This window comes from Mauremys reevesii, linkage group 4 (genome assembly GCF_016161935.1).
Source record: "Mauremys reevesii isolate NIE-2019 linkage group 4, ASM1616193v1, whole genome shotgun sequence".
NCBI lineage: Eukaryota > Metazoa > Chordata > Testudines > Geoemydidae > Mauremys > Mauremys reevesii.
The window spans coordinates 33,130,241-33,144,117 of NC_052626.1; the positions used below are offsets into that span (position 1 = coordinate 33,130,241).

The 13,877-nt window shown below is 40.6% G+C and overlaps 1 protein-coding gene across 3 annotated transcripts in view; it reads left to right on the forward strand.

The window, feature by feature from the left end:
• The window catches only part of EML5 (EMAP like 5), a 327,745-nt gene that overhangs the window by 77,146 nt on the left and 236,722 nt on the right, over positions 1–13,877 (forward strand). For all 3 annotated transcript variants that reach the window (XM_039537037.1, XM_039537038.1, XM_039537039.1), the window contains exon 5: positions 9,267–9,426. In XM_039537037.1, the coding sequence (XP_039392971.1) occupies positions 9,267–9,426 (160 nt within the window). The remainder of the gene's footprint in view (positions 1–9,266; positions 9,427–13,877) is intronic.

Below are 13,877 nucleotides of genomic sequence, written 5' to 3' on the forward strand. Positions count from 1 at the left end.
TTCATTTGGTGGCCCCTAGTTCTTATATTATGGGAACAAGTAAATAACTTTTCCTTATTTACTTTCTCCACACCACTTATGATTTTATATACCTCTGTCATATCCTCCCTTAGTCTCCTCTTTTCCAAGCTGAAAAGTCCTAGCCTTTTTAATCTCTCCTCATATAGGACCCGTTCCAAACCCCTAATCATTTTAGTTGCCCTTCTCTGAACCTTTTCTAATACCAGTATATCTTTTTTGAGATGATGAGACCATATCTGTACGCATTTATTCCTACCCTTTGTTCCCTGTCTTTTAACCAGTTCTTAATCCATGAAAGGATCTTCCCTCTTATCCCATGACAACTTAATTTACGTAGGAGTCTTTGGTGAGGGACCTTGTCAAAGATATCTGGAAATCTAAGTACACTATGTCCACTGGATCCCCCTTGTCCACATGTTTGTTGACCCCTTCAAAGAAGTCTAATAGGTTAGTAAGACATGATTTCCCTTTACAGAAACCATGTTGACTTTTGCCCAACAATCTATGTTCTTCTATGTGTCTGACAATTTTATTCTTTACTATTGTTTCAACTAATTTGCCCGGTACTGACATTAGACTTACTGGTCTGTAATTGCCAGGATCACCTTTAGAGCCCTTTTTAAATATTGATATTACATTAGCTATCTTCCAGTCATTGGGTACAGAAGCTGATTTAAAGGACAAGTTACAAACCATAGTTAATAGTTCCACAATTTCACATTTGAGTTTTTTCAGAACTCTTGGGTGAATGCCATCTGGTCCCGGTGACTTGTTACTGTTAAGTTTATCAATTACACCTCTACCCTGATATAACGCAGTACTCGGGAGCCAAAAAATATTACTGGTGAAACCGTGTTATATTAGGGTAGCAGCGGGGAAGCAGTGGCAGGGCTCCGACGGTGATTTAAAGTGCCCGGGGCTCCCCACAGCAGCCAGAGCTCCGAGCCCCTTAAAGCGCCGCCTGAGCCCCAGTGCCGGAGCCCCGGGGTAGTGGCAGCAGGGCTCCAGCAGTGATTTAAAGAGCCCCGGGCTCTGGCCGCTGCGGGGAGCCTTGGGCCCTTTAAAGTGCCACCTGAGCCCCACTGCCAGAGCCCCGGGTAGCGGCGATAGGGCTCCAGTGGTGATTTAAAGAGCCCCGGGCTCCAGCTGCTGCGGGGAGCCCCGGGCCCTTTAAATCTCCACCCGAGTCCCGCTACCGGATATAACGCGGTAAAGCAGCCCTGCCCCCCAGAGTGCTGCTTTACCGTGTTATATCGGGGTAGAGGTGTAATTCTAAAACCTCCTCTAGTGACACTTCAGTTTGTGACAATTCCTCAGATTTGTCATCTACAAAGGACAGCCCAGGTTTGGGAATCTCACTAACATCCTCAGCCGTGAAGACTGAAGCAAAGAATTCATTTAGTTTCTCCGCAATGACTTTATCGTCTTTAAGTGCTCCTTTTGTGTCTCAATCGTCCAGGGGTCCCACTGGTTGTTTAGCAGGCTTCCTGCTTCTGATGTACTTAAAAAACATTTCTGTACCAAAGAGCATTTCCATGATAGGCAGAAGAGAGATATTCTGTACTTGTCCTTTCCAGTGTTTTCTCCACTCATTGTATGTAAGTGTAATTTTGTTGTTGTTAGGGTAGATCTTCCGGATGGTTATTTGCTGCTGTTACTGAGAGTGAACATAACACACAGCTGTACTGAAGCAAATTATATTTTTCCTGAGTCAATACATATGTTCTGTGGGTATATGAGTGTTTATACAAACTACTATGGAGGCTAGGTTAATAAAAATATCTACCTAGTAGTTTCACTCAGTATGCCTCTACTATGTAAGCTTCTGCAATGCATAAATCTATTCTTATTTTATTTTTATTTTACAATGAATTAGGATCTGGCTTTTGCATTCTAGTTAATTACATATACTCTATATGCATGTAGGAATTTGTATTTTTGACTAAGGCCAAGCACTGCTTGACTCTATGGTAGAAAGTGATAGGAAAAAAACATTTACCATGTTCTGCAATCTTATTGTTTTTTTCCCCTGAAGTTTGCTAAGCTTAATTTTATGCTTCTGTACAGGAATAGCTTCCGTACATAAGTAGCTTTTAGAAATAAAACATTTTAAGGCATTAGTTTGGTTTCTATTTTTGTTTCTAGATCTATTGAGGGTTTTGCCTTAATCCACAAAAGTGCAGGATAAGCTTAATATATTTTTGTCAATAATGATAAAGCTTATGGATATTGCATGGATAAAGTTTTTTTTATTCTGCTAATTACGTCTTTGGGTGCTGCTAATTTCTCATCTATGACTATTAGAACTGGTACAATCATAATATAGGACAGACTTGGCTTCAAGAATGCACCATTGAGCCAAGCTGGTGTGATTTTAAGACTGGTATTGACATTTACATGACCAGGTCACAGAAAGAAAGGGTTTAAAAAATTCCAGTCATCTTAATAATGGCAGTAATGATTTAGTCTTATAAGCCAGTCTTTATTATATCAATATGCATTTTTATTCCACAGCTTATGGCTAAAGTATATCAGTTATCATTGTCTTAAGATGTTTTAGAAAAACATCTGAAAAAAGCAGTGTTATTTTAATAGATACTGCTGCAAAATACTACCTAATAATAGTCACTTCATAGCATTCAGCTGATTTTTCAAAAAAGCTAAAATTTCCAAGATCAAATGCCCTTATTACACAATAATTTTAAAATTGGGTCAATGTAAATGTTGAAATATGGTGCTAAAATAATGAGATTTATAAACCGCAACTAAAATCTTGTGGACTGGTAATGACAAAGTCAAATAATCTTTTCTTGAAAGTATTTTAACATTACTGTATCAGGCATGATGATATGATAACAATGTTTGTTGTTGTGGTTTTTTTGTGGGGAAAACAGATTTGGGAACAGCTTCAAAAATGTATGCCATAGGCTGTGAAGGCCTTCATAGTTGAATTGATAAACCTGGTTACCACAAAAAGATACCATTCTTAGGCATCTCCTACTAGATGTACACTCTTAACACGGATATAGATTATTTGCTATTTTAATGTTCTGGAAAAATGATCATATCTTAAAAATCTCATATTTTACATATATTCAAAATAAATCAAATGAAAAAGGATGTATTTGAAAACATCCTCGCTTAAGTCACTAATTTTTGCTTCCTGAACTTCATAGGGTCTTTGAAATTGTGAAACGTATTTTCTGATTTTAAGCATTATGCACATATAATGATAACACTTCTTGTATGTCATACAACTTGACTTTAAGTTGTTTGTTTTATTTAATGTACATGTTTTAGCCAAATCATTGAACTTGTGGTGTAAGTATTATTATGATAAAATAGTTTAATTCTTACATCACCAGATTACCATATGTGCATCTACGTACATCTGTCTGAGTGTAGCAAAACATAATTTAAGATAAACTTCAAGACGTGAATATTTTAAAATAGTGTACCTTGGCCAAAAATTTTAAATATGGTTACCAAATACTAAGCTCCTAAATCCATTTTTAGACACCTAAATAAAGTAGCCTATTTTTCAGAGGTATTGAGCGCCTGAAGTTCCTACTGAGGTCAAAGTTCCATGGTGTGGAAGTCAGTGGCACTTGGAAATGCTCAGTACTTTCAAAACCAAGTCTTCGTATTTGGGCACCTAAATAAGAGTTTTAAGAGCCTAACTGTAGGCACCTAGGTTTCAAAATGTTGGCTATTATATCTATTGGTGTCCAGTAATCCATACCATACTACTAAGGTTGTTTAAATATATTAGCCTTGCTGTAGTATATTCAGCAGAGCTACTGTGTTGTAATGGAGATTTCATTCTCTTCTGCACTTGTGAATCTTTTCTTATTTAGCTTGTTCTTCCCATCGAATAAAAATATATTTATGATAATACTTGCTACTTATACAGTATAATGCTTTCCATGTGAAAGCAGGTAAGATGCTTTAATCTAATTGTGAGGGATGGAAGTATTATAATTGTCTATCTGTCCAGGTGATTATACAGTCTTCCTCCATCGTATTAATCCTATTTTAGAGTTGGGGGGAACTGACTGATTGTCTTGCATAAGATTAAATAATAAGTTAGTGGCAGAGCCAGGGATGGAACCCAGGGTCCTGGGTGATTTCAAGTCTCATGAATTAGCCAGAAGACTATCCTTTCCATATTTTTATCTTCACTGTTCCTTTTCCTCTTTTAGTTCCAGTCTCTTCCCTATCCTTTCTCCTCCATCATTTTCTCCTTTGTTCTTCACTTGGTCCTTTCTCCCCCAGTTTTCCTCCTCAGTTCTTTGCCTCCCCTTTTTCTTATCATCTGCTTTTCTTATCATCTGCTGATCCTGTTTCCTTTCCCCCTACTTTGTCCAACTCAGATCCTTTCACTTCCAACATTTCTCCCCTCATCAGGTCCTTTTATTCCTTCCAACACATGCACATGGTTCCTTTCCATGGGAGAGATGTGCTGATATTGCTCAGAGCCAGGAGGAAGTGCTTGAGTCATTGTGCCATATGAAATTATTCATACAACAGTAGTATTCATAAAAACAAGATTTATTGGAAGTAGAGAAAAAATGTAGTAAAACCAAAGAAGCAGTTGGCATAACACCTCATCTGCATGCTTTGCAATACACAGTGAAGGTAGTTTTCTTTTAGGTTAGTTATAGAGAAAAGAAAACTTACATTTCTTTAAATTGGTCTTCTATGATAGCTCCCTGACTAGCTCGATCTACCCTCTCCCTTCTATGTCCAGAGCACCCTTTGTCTTTTCTATACTTACTTATCAAGTTCCTGGCATGATGCTGGCAGATCAGGTACCAACTCATGCCAAGGCCCCAAGGTCTCAGCTAGGGCTGTCAAATTATTTAAAAAATTAATTGCGAGATTGAAAAAAAGTCACAATTAATTGCAGTTTTAATTGCTCTGTTAAAATAATAGAATACCATTTATTTAAATATTTTTTGTGTTGGTGGGGAGGGGGAAAAAAGTTTGTGTGTTGGGGGAGTGCCGTCTCTAAGCCGAGCACTCAGGAGCCTGCATGCTTTTTTAGCCATCAGCAGCTGTTGTAGGCAGCACTCACTCCGAAGCCAGCAGACAGGCTCCCCCTGTTTCCTGACCTAGCTGAGTGGTGATTGGGTACACTGGTGGGGGGAAGGGAATGCCCCGATAACAGCCTTCTTCACTCCCGCTCTGTGCAGCAGACAGGAGGTAGGCTCCCAATCTGGAGCTGCTTGGCTAGGGGCGACTTGATGGGGGCGGGAAAGAGGCAGGAGCAGTAGTGGAGCAGGATGGCAGGACACCCCTGCCCTGGATGCATGTATCAGTGCCCACCTGTGCATGATGCCCTGGTGTGTGGTTAATGCTTGTATAAAAAAAGTGTTAATTTGTTTTGAGTTAATTGCATGCATTAACTGCGATTAATTGACAGCCCTAATTATTATTTTTTATTACAAATATTTGCAGTGTAAAAGAGATGGGGAAAAAAAAGATGGAGCAATCTAGAAGTTGAAGCATGAAGGGGCATACAAATGTTTAGCACATAAATACCTTGTAATGCTAGCTACAACAGTGCTACTTTCAGGCAGCATTATCTCCCATAAATGTAAACAAACGTGTTTGTCTTAGCGATTGGCTGAACAAGCAGTAGAACCAAGTGGACTTGTAGGCGCTAAAGTTTTACACTGGTCTGTTTTTTTGAGCGCAGATATGCAAAATAATGATTCTACATTTGTAAATTGCACTTCCATGATAAAGAGATTACACTACAGCAGTTGTATGTGGTAAATTGAAAAATACTATTTTATCTTTTTTACACTGCAAATATTTGTAATAAAAATAATAATATAAAGAGAGCACTGTACACCTGTATTCTATGTTGTAACTGAAATCAATATATTTGAAAATGTGAAAAAAATCCAAAAATATTTATAATAGATTTAAATTGGTATTCTGTTATTGTTGAACAGTGCGATTAAAACTGTGATTAATAGTGATTAATTTTTTAATCTAGTTAATTTGTTTTGTATTAATCACTTGAGTTAACTGTGATTAATTGACAGCCTTAGTCCTAACTGAACACTGAAATATATAGCTGGAGACTAGTCTGGCTCACTTGTGTGTTAGTATTGTTAAAATATATGTTAAGTTTATAAAAATGTGTTTAGTTTTTATGAAATGCTTATAGATAACGTCTGTACCCCATATTATAAGGTGCTATTAAGTGTTTGCATTGTAATCCTCCATAAGTCATCAAACAGGAAAGAAGCATTAGTTAATGTAAAATACTGGCTTCCTGCACAAGGTATTAGTGCCTTCCCACAAAGAAGGCCCACTGAAATCAAATGAGCCATTGTGAAACATCAAAGAACACAGACTTTAACTACATTCCTCCCTCCCCCATAAAGAGGAGGTGTGCGTGTGAGCTCATCTGATCATCTTGATCTCTGGGAGGAAGGGAATAAAAATCCCTGACAAGAAGAACTGTATCTCTATGATGCTTGGACTATGGGAGGGCAAGATTTCTAAGCATAAGCAAGGGATCACCAGCTGCTTAGCCTGGGTTAGCCCTAAAGGATGTATACAGTTTGCTTATTGCAGCAGTTTCTGTCACCTTTTGGAACCCAAGACGGTAACTTATTTGTGTGTGTGTGTGTGTGTGTGTTTAACTGCTTTAACCTTGTAAATAACTCATTTCTTTTTCTTAGTTAATAAAATGTTAGTTTGTTATAAAATTGGCCACAAGGATCGTCTTTGGTATAAGATCTAAAGGGCAATTGACCTAGGGTAAGTGACTGGTCCTTCGGGATTGAGAGTAACCTGAGTATTGTGATTTTTTTTTTGTGTGTGTGTAAGGGACCATCTATTACAAAGGCAAGCTTGCCTAGATGGCAAGAGAGACCGGAGTACCCAAGGGGACTATCTGTGACTCCATGTTTAGGCTGTTATAGTGCCTGAGGAGTTTACACTTGATGTTTGGTTGGTGAAAGCTAAATATAGAACTCACAAGCAATTTGGGGTTTGTGCCCTGCTTCTCAATAGTCTGCCCTCAGGTTGGTACTCATGCTCTTCAGCCACTTCAGACAGATTGACACCTGGATCTAGGTCAACTCCTAGGAGTAGAATTTATTATCATCACACACTGCCTTGCTCCTCTTTGCTGTAAGTAGTCTTCGGAAGATAAATATACAGAATAGATGTTGTATTAAGGCTTTCATTTCCATTCTCCAGGAGATTTATCTAGGGAGGGGAAGAAAGGTTGGACACCACTTCTCTATAATGGACTTTTTACACCCAAGATCACTTCTTGAATTTAAGGGCAACCCAGGATCTACCCTTCCCCTTCCCCGAGGCCCTGCCCTGCTCATTCCATCCCCACCCCTCTCCGTTGCTTGCTCTTCCCCACCCTCACTCACTTTCACCAGGCTGGGGTAGGGGGTTGGGGTTCAAGAGGGGACGCGGGCTCTGGGCTGGGGCCAAAGGGGTCGCAGTATGGGAGGGGGCTCTGGGATGAGTCTGGGGCAGGGGATTGGAGTGCAGGAGTGGGTGAGGGGTGCAAGCTCTGGGAGGGAGTTTGCATGCAGGAGGGGGCTCCTGGCTGGGGCAGAGGGTTGGGGTGCAGAAGGGGGTACAGGGTGCTGGCTCTGAGTGTAGGCTCAGGGCTGGGGCAGAGTGGGGTGCAGGAAGGGGTGTGGGGTGCTGGCTCTGAGAGGGGGGTCAGGGCTGGGGTGTAGTAGGGGGTTTGGGGTACAGGAGGGGGTATGGGGTGTTGGCTCTGGGAGGGGGCTCAGAGCTGGGGTGCAGTAGGGGGCTCGGGGTGCAGGAGGGAGTATGGGGTGCTGCCTTTGGGAGGGGGTTGGAGTGCAGCCTCCCGCCATGCAGCAATTACCTTCAGTGGCTCCCGGTCAGCGGCGTAGCAAGGCTAAGGCAGGCTCCCTGCCTGCCCGCTCGCCCCATGCCCCTCCCGGAAGGGGCCAACACGCCCCTGTGGCCTCTGGGGGGGCACATGGCTCCGTGAGCTGCTCCTGCCTACAAGCACCGACCCCACAGCTCCCATTTGCCACATCTCCCCATTCCTGGCCAATGGGAGCTGTGGGGGCGGACCCCTGCCCCCCACCCCCAGGGCCGCGCTGGCCGCTTTCGGGAGCAGCATGGGGCCAGGGCAGGCACCTGCCTTAGCGGCAGCCATGCTACACTGCTGGAGATCCTCTAGGATTGACCAGTCGATCGCGATCAACCGGTTGGTGACCATTGGCATAGAGTCAACTTTCAAATAGTTACCTTCCTGGGTCAAGTAGAGCATTTCACAGATCCCTCTGTTTTGCTGTATCCAGTTTGTACAGAAAGATTAGATTTCTCTAAGTATACATCCCTCTTACCCATCTTCCTTTGATATGAAATATAAACTGGAAGATTTCAGGTCCTCTGTTATACCTCATTTACATGTTCACCATGTCATGGGTTAAATTGCCATTTCTGGAGCCTAATCCTGACAAGGAACACTAGATCAGTGCTTTGGCATTCCAAGGATATGAGTTTTTTTGGGATTCTTGCTGCTGTTTTTTTCCTGGCTATGTGTTCAGAAAAGTGTTAAAAGAAACACATTGTTTCTGTGAGGGTCTAGTGCACAAAAAAGTGTCCTGTGAGGGTCTGCATCTCAGGAAGTCTTTGATCAAACAACCCCAGATTTTCTCTGCATCTGTTACTCTTGGCCTTTCATGTGGCATACCAGTTTTCAAAGCAATTTGCCTAAGCATGTGGATTCTAGAACACTTTGAAAAATCAACTTGACTTAAGTTCTGCTACAACCTTAACTATGGGCAAGCATTTGTTATTTTATTATATTTTAAGTCAACTGTCCTTAATTAAAAATTGTTTTGTGTTGGTGTCCTTTTAAACAGGAGGAAATGGGAAATAGTAATTAAGCAGAAGAATTTGGTAAAGCATGCATGTTGCAGAACAGAAGATTAGTGAGTGTGATAGGTTATAAAATAAGTTTCACATTGAAAAAGGCCTCATGTAAGATGTAAGTTCGGTTGTTAGAACTGTGTGAAAGAAAGTTGTATGGCTACCATGAAAGTTGTCTTACAGGATGATACTGTGACGTGTTGTTGTGTCAATGGGAAAACTTGTTATAAAAGTTGACTTTTGTTTAGGGAATTAAACTAACATTTGATTAACGAGCTAAATAATGTACAAGTTCCTTGAACAAATGTTCTAATGTTTGAAATTATTTTTCCTTTTTTTGGCAGCCTTGCTTTGCATCCTGAACGAGTGTTGGTGGCAACAGGTCAAGTTGGAAAAGAACCATATATCTGTGTTTGGGACTCATACACTGTGCAGACTATATCGATACTGAAAGATGTTCACACACATGGTATAGCTTGCTTGGCATTTGACTTAGATGGGCAGGTATGTAGTCAATATTCTATTTTCAAAATCTGTTTTTAAAAGATAAGCTGTCTAAATCTGTTTAAAAAAAATTCTCCGATACAACTTTCTTTCAGGAGATGAATTGAATCAAAGGTTTTATTTGTCCAGTTCCAGTTTCAGGAAAGCGATGTTAGTATTTACAGACACTTTTCTTGCCAAACTTAAAAATTTGCAGCTTCAGAAGAGATGTGAATGAAGAGATGAGGGGAGCTTACTGCACTGTAGTAGGGAGATCATTCCAGGTATAGGAGAGAGCAAGAAAGAAGACACACATGATGGCAGGCTCGTCCCCAGCTAACAAAATGTTAACCATCTTGAAAAGAGGATTTAAAAAAAAACACAGTCGTAGGGCCAGATTATGAAATTATGGTACTGGTCTTTATTGGAGGCAGTGTGAAGCCACTGCTATAGCGGGGCTTTAGGAGGCACTGTTCCCAGAGTAGCAAATTGCTTCCCTGAATGTCTCAGCACCCTGCAGACTTGTTCCTCTGAGCTAGATGGCTCTGCTGGTTGATTTGGGGCATATTTTAGTTTATTCTCTCTATTTTAGGGGTTTGCTAACACTTCAGTCTTAACTGAAATTGTGCCTGGCCTCTGCACAGAGTGGGGAGAAGGCGCCTTGTGCTAATCCACTTCCCCGTCCCATTCGGCCCTTCTTACAAACCAGTGCAGAGGCCAGGCACAATAATATGTCCTTAGGCTGTGTTCTTCCCTAGCTGACTTTAGTTCCTTCTGTTAGCCAGGGAAATTAATTTCTGTTACCTACTAGCTCTACTACTTTCCCAGTTAGAAATGTAGTGGTGTAGAGACCAATTGTTCTCATTATCTGAGCAAGAATTAGGGTAAGAATGAATTTCATTTAAAAAACCTGGAAACATAAGAGGGAAGCCATAGAGATCATCAGTGTGATAGGGAATATTTGGGTTTTAGATTTCTCACTATGGCTGAACTTTCAGGATGCATTGCTTGCAAAAACAACATTCTTTCACCTACAGTGAGCAAAGAAAACTATGCTTCTACCCCTCAAATGCTGTTCTAGCATCAATCATTCTTGCCTTCATAACCTCTTAGCTCAACTATCCTAGTCTAGGACTAAAGTTTATCTAAGGTTGTCTGTTAAAGTCAGCTGGAAACTCCCTCTAGTCCAGACTATGGCTGCCTGTCTGGACTTGTTGCCATTTGACTGGTGTGTGAAATTCAAGGTACTGATTGCCATATTTAAAACCCTAAATGGGTCTAAGCCCAGGCTACCTTAAGACTGTCTCATCATCTCCAAACTACCGTACATCTACACTCATCAGGGACATAAATAACCTTTTTGTATTTTGGGGGGGACTAGAATTTAAAAAATAAAATAGCTGTTGAATATCATTTCAATTAGTAGTTTTGCATCATAATGAAATTTCTTCACTTTTATTAAAATGAGATAAATGAACTTCAGTTCCCATCTCAGTGTTTCCTTATTAATGCAGTTTCTACATTTTGGGGGGAAAGAGGAGGAGGACTATAGCTCCCTCAGTCCCCAGTTGTCTATGCCCATGCTCATCCAGTATGTTACAACTTGCTGGCTCCAATGGTAAAGTTTATGGTACAGGTTTCTTGGTAGGAGAGCTGCACCTCTAAAATATGTTGTCTGTGGAAATACAGTTAAGCATGAACCTAGCCAGTTTTAGAAAGAACTTCAAGGCCCGCCTCTTTGTTCAGGTGTTCCATACTAATTAAATCCTGCTTTCCTAGCTCTCTGGTAAATCTGCAGGCAGCCGGGGAGCATGAAATTTGGTCTCTTTTTGAGATTTGAAACTCTACTTAAGTTTTGTATAACACCCAGATCTCAGGATGATGGATGCTTTAAAAATTATTATAATAGTAATAGATTCAATATACCTTTAATCCACTCATTCCTGAGAGGGATTGTTTAATGCTGGAGCTAGGTCAGTTCCTGTTTGGAACATTTTCAGTAGAAGGAGTAGATTTTGAAAGATCTGAAAACTGGGAATTTATGGAGTTTTTCAAAGAGAGACCAGAGAGATCACTTCCATGTAGTTTCTTTGCTGTGGGCTGCGCACCTTGCAGCCAGTTTGGTGTTGGTGGTATTGTAGGTGGATTTCCCTGACAGGCAGACTTTTTAACTGACTATTATCATCTATGTGTGTCAGAAAATTGAAACTAAATTTGCCTTAACTTGGTCCTATGAGTGTAAGAATTATCAGTTAAAGAGAGGAAAAATCTTTGTCCATAAGGCTCACAAGTCCTTCCTCTGTCAAAATTAAGCCATCACCATCCAAATGTAAAAACATACAAACCCAAAACCAAAACACCCTACCACCCGCTTCGTATTTGTGTGATCTTAGTCTGTGTTTAAGATTGTGTAATATCATTGTGGTCAGATCTTACACAGTAACAATTATGCTCTCAATGTTTAAGAAATAATAAAGTTGAAATGCAAAGCTAAAATGAAGAGTGAGTTAAACCCAGAAATATGCTGTTTATTTCCACATATTAGGCTAAGAGAGGGCTGGGGAGCACAGAGAGATTTTTATTTTATTTTTTTCATCTCAGGAATAACTTTTTGGAACTTCCAGATTTGCAGTTCATCTTTTGTCTTGGGACTCCTTGGATATGCTTACTGAGTTCCTTCAGTGCTAGTTTTAGGCCCTCATGCTAAAGCAATCATGCAAGACAAAATCAGTTGCTGTTTTTGGAGGCAGCACAAATTATTTCATAACATAGTTTATGGAGAATGATATAGCTTAGTCTTCAAAATATAAATTAACCACCATTCTTGCACAGCTATGGATGCCTGTGAAGGTTTTTAGTGGTCAGCAGTGACTGAAAGTGCAGAATTGAATTGCATCTCTTGTAAAGCACCATCTGGAAACTGAACGTGCACATGCATACAGTCCACTTTTCTCTCTCTTCCTTTCATGCAGCCTCCTTATGTCTGAAACGTCTTCTCTCTGGATCTCTTAAGAATTTCAGAAAATAAAATAAAAAGTTTAATAGGTATAGAATATTAAAAATATTTTTGGGTATTAGCTGAACTGAAATTTAAAAACACTCTCAGCTTTAACTTAATTTTTTTAAAAGAAATATTTTGTTTAACAGGTTTTGAAGACGTAAGACTAAGGTGATGTGTTTATTCTTTACGCTTCCTTGAAATTTTAAGATTAATACTTATGTAACTGTTTACAGGATCAGGGTGTATGTACTTTAAATTTAAACTAACTTCAGTGGGATTGCTCACATACTTAATATTTAGCACCTGCATTTTTACAGAATTGGGTCTTAGGTACAGAGTAATATTTTGATTTATTCACATTTGTATATTGAGGATATTTCAAGAACAATATTCAAAGTATTAATTCGGAAATATCTGTTAATATCTATTAAGGTACTAGTTAATCTCAGGTTTATAAAAGTGTATTGTTCTTCTACTGACACAACCTCCATGGAAGTTTTTGCTTACATGAAGACTAACACTGGGCCCTGTTGCTCTATTTTCCCCCCTCTTAAATATATACAGTAACTCCTCGCTTAACGTTGTAGTTATGTTCCTGACAAATGTGACTTTAAGCGAAACAATGTTAAGTAAATCCAATTTCACCATAAGAATTAATGTAAATGGGGTATATACTTATACACAGTATAAGTTTTAAATAAACAATTTAATACTGTACACAGCAATGATGATTATGAAGCTTGGTTGCGGTGGTGAAGTCAGAGGGTGAGATATTTCCCAGAGAATGCCTTACTGGTAAATGATGAACTAGTACTCGGCTGAGCCCTCAAGGGTTAACACACTATTGTTAATGTAGCCTCACACTCTACAAGGCAGCACAAATGGAGGGAGGGGAGACAGCATGGCAAACAGTGACAGAGAGAGAGAGAGTGAGTGTGTGTGTGAGAGAGATGCACATTGCCTCTTTAGATACTCTGACCCCACTCTAAGTACATTGCCTTAAGTAGATCAGCAAGTTGAGACAGCAGCTGCTGCCAGCAAGCTCCCTCTGTCCTAAGCCCTGTTGTGTCCCCCCTGCTCTATGGAGATGGGGTAAGCAGGGGCCAGGAGCAGGGGGGAGGGGGATACCCTGACATTACCCTCCTCCTCCCACCCACCCCCCAAACAGCAAGCAGGAGGCTCCTGGGAGCAGCTCCAAGGCAGAGGGCAGGAGCAGCACATGGCAGTGGGAGGAGGGACAGCTGAACTCCCGGCAATTGATAACCTGCTGGGCGGCTGCTGCACAGGGAACTTAAGGGAGCGGGGAGCTGATGGGGGGCTGCCAGTCCACCCTGGTTCCAAGCCCCCCACCAACTAGCTCCAATGGGCTGCTCTTTCTGCAAGCAGTGGACAAAGCAGGCAGTTGCCAAACAATGTTATAAGAGACCATTGCACAACTTTAAATGAGCATGTTCTCTAACTGATCGGCAAC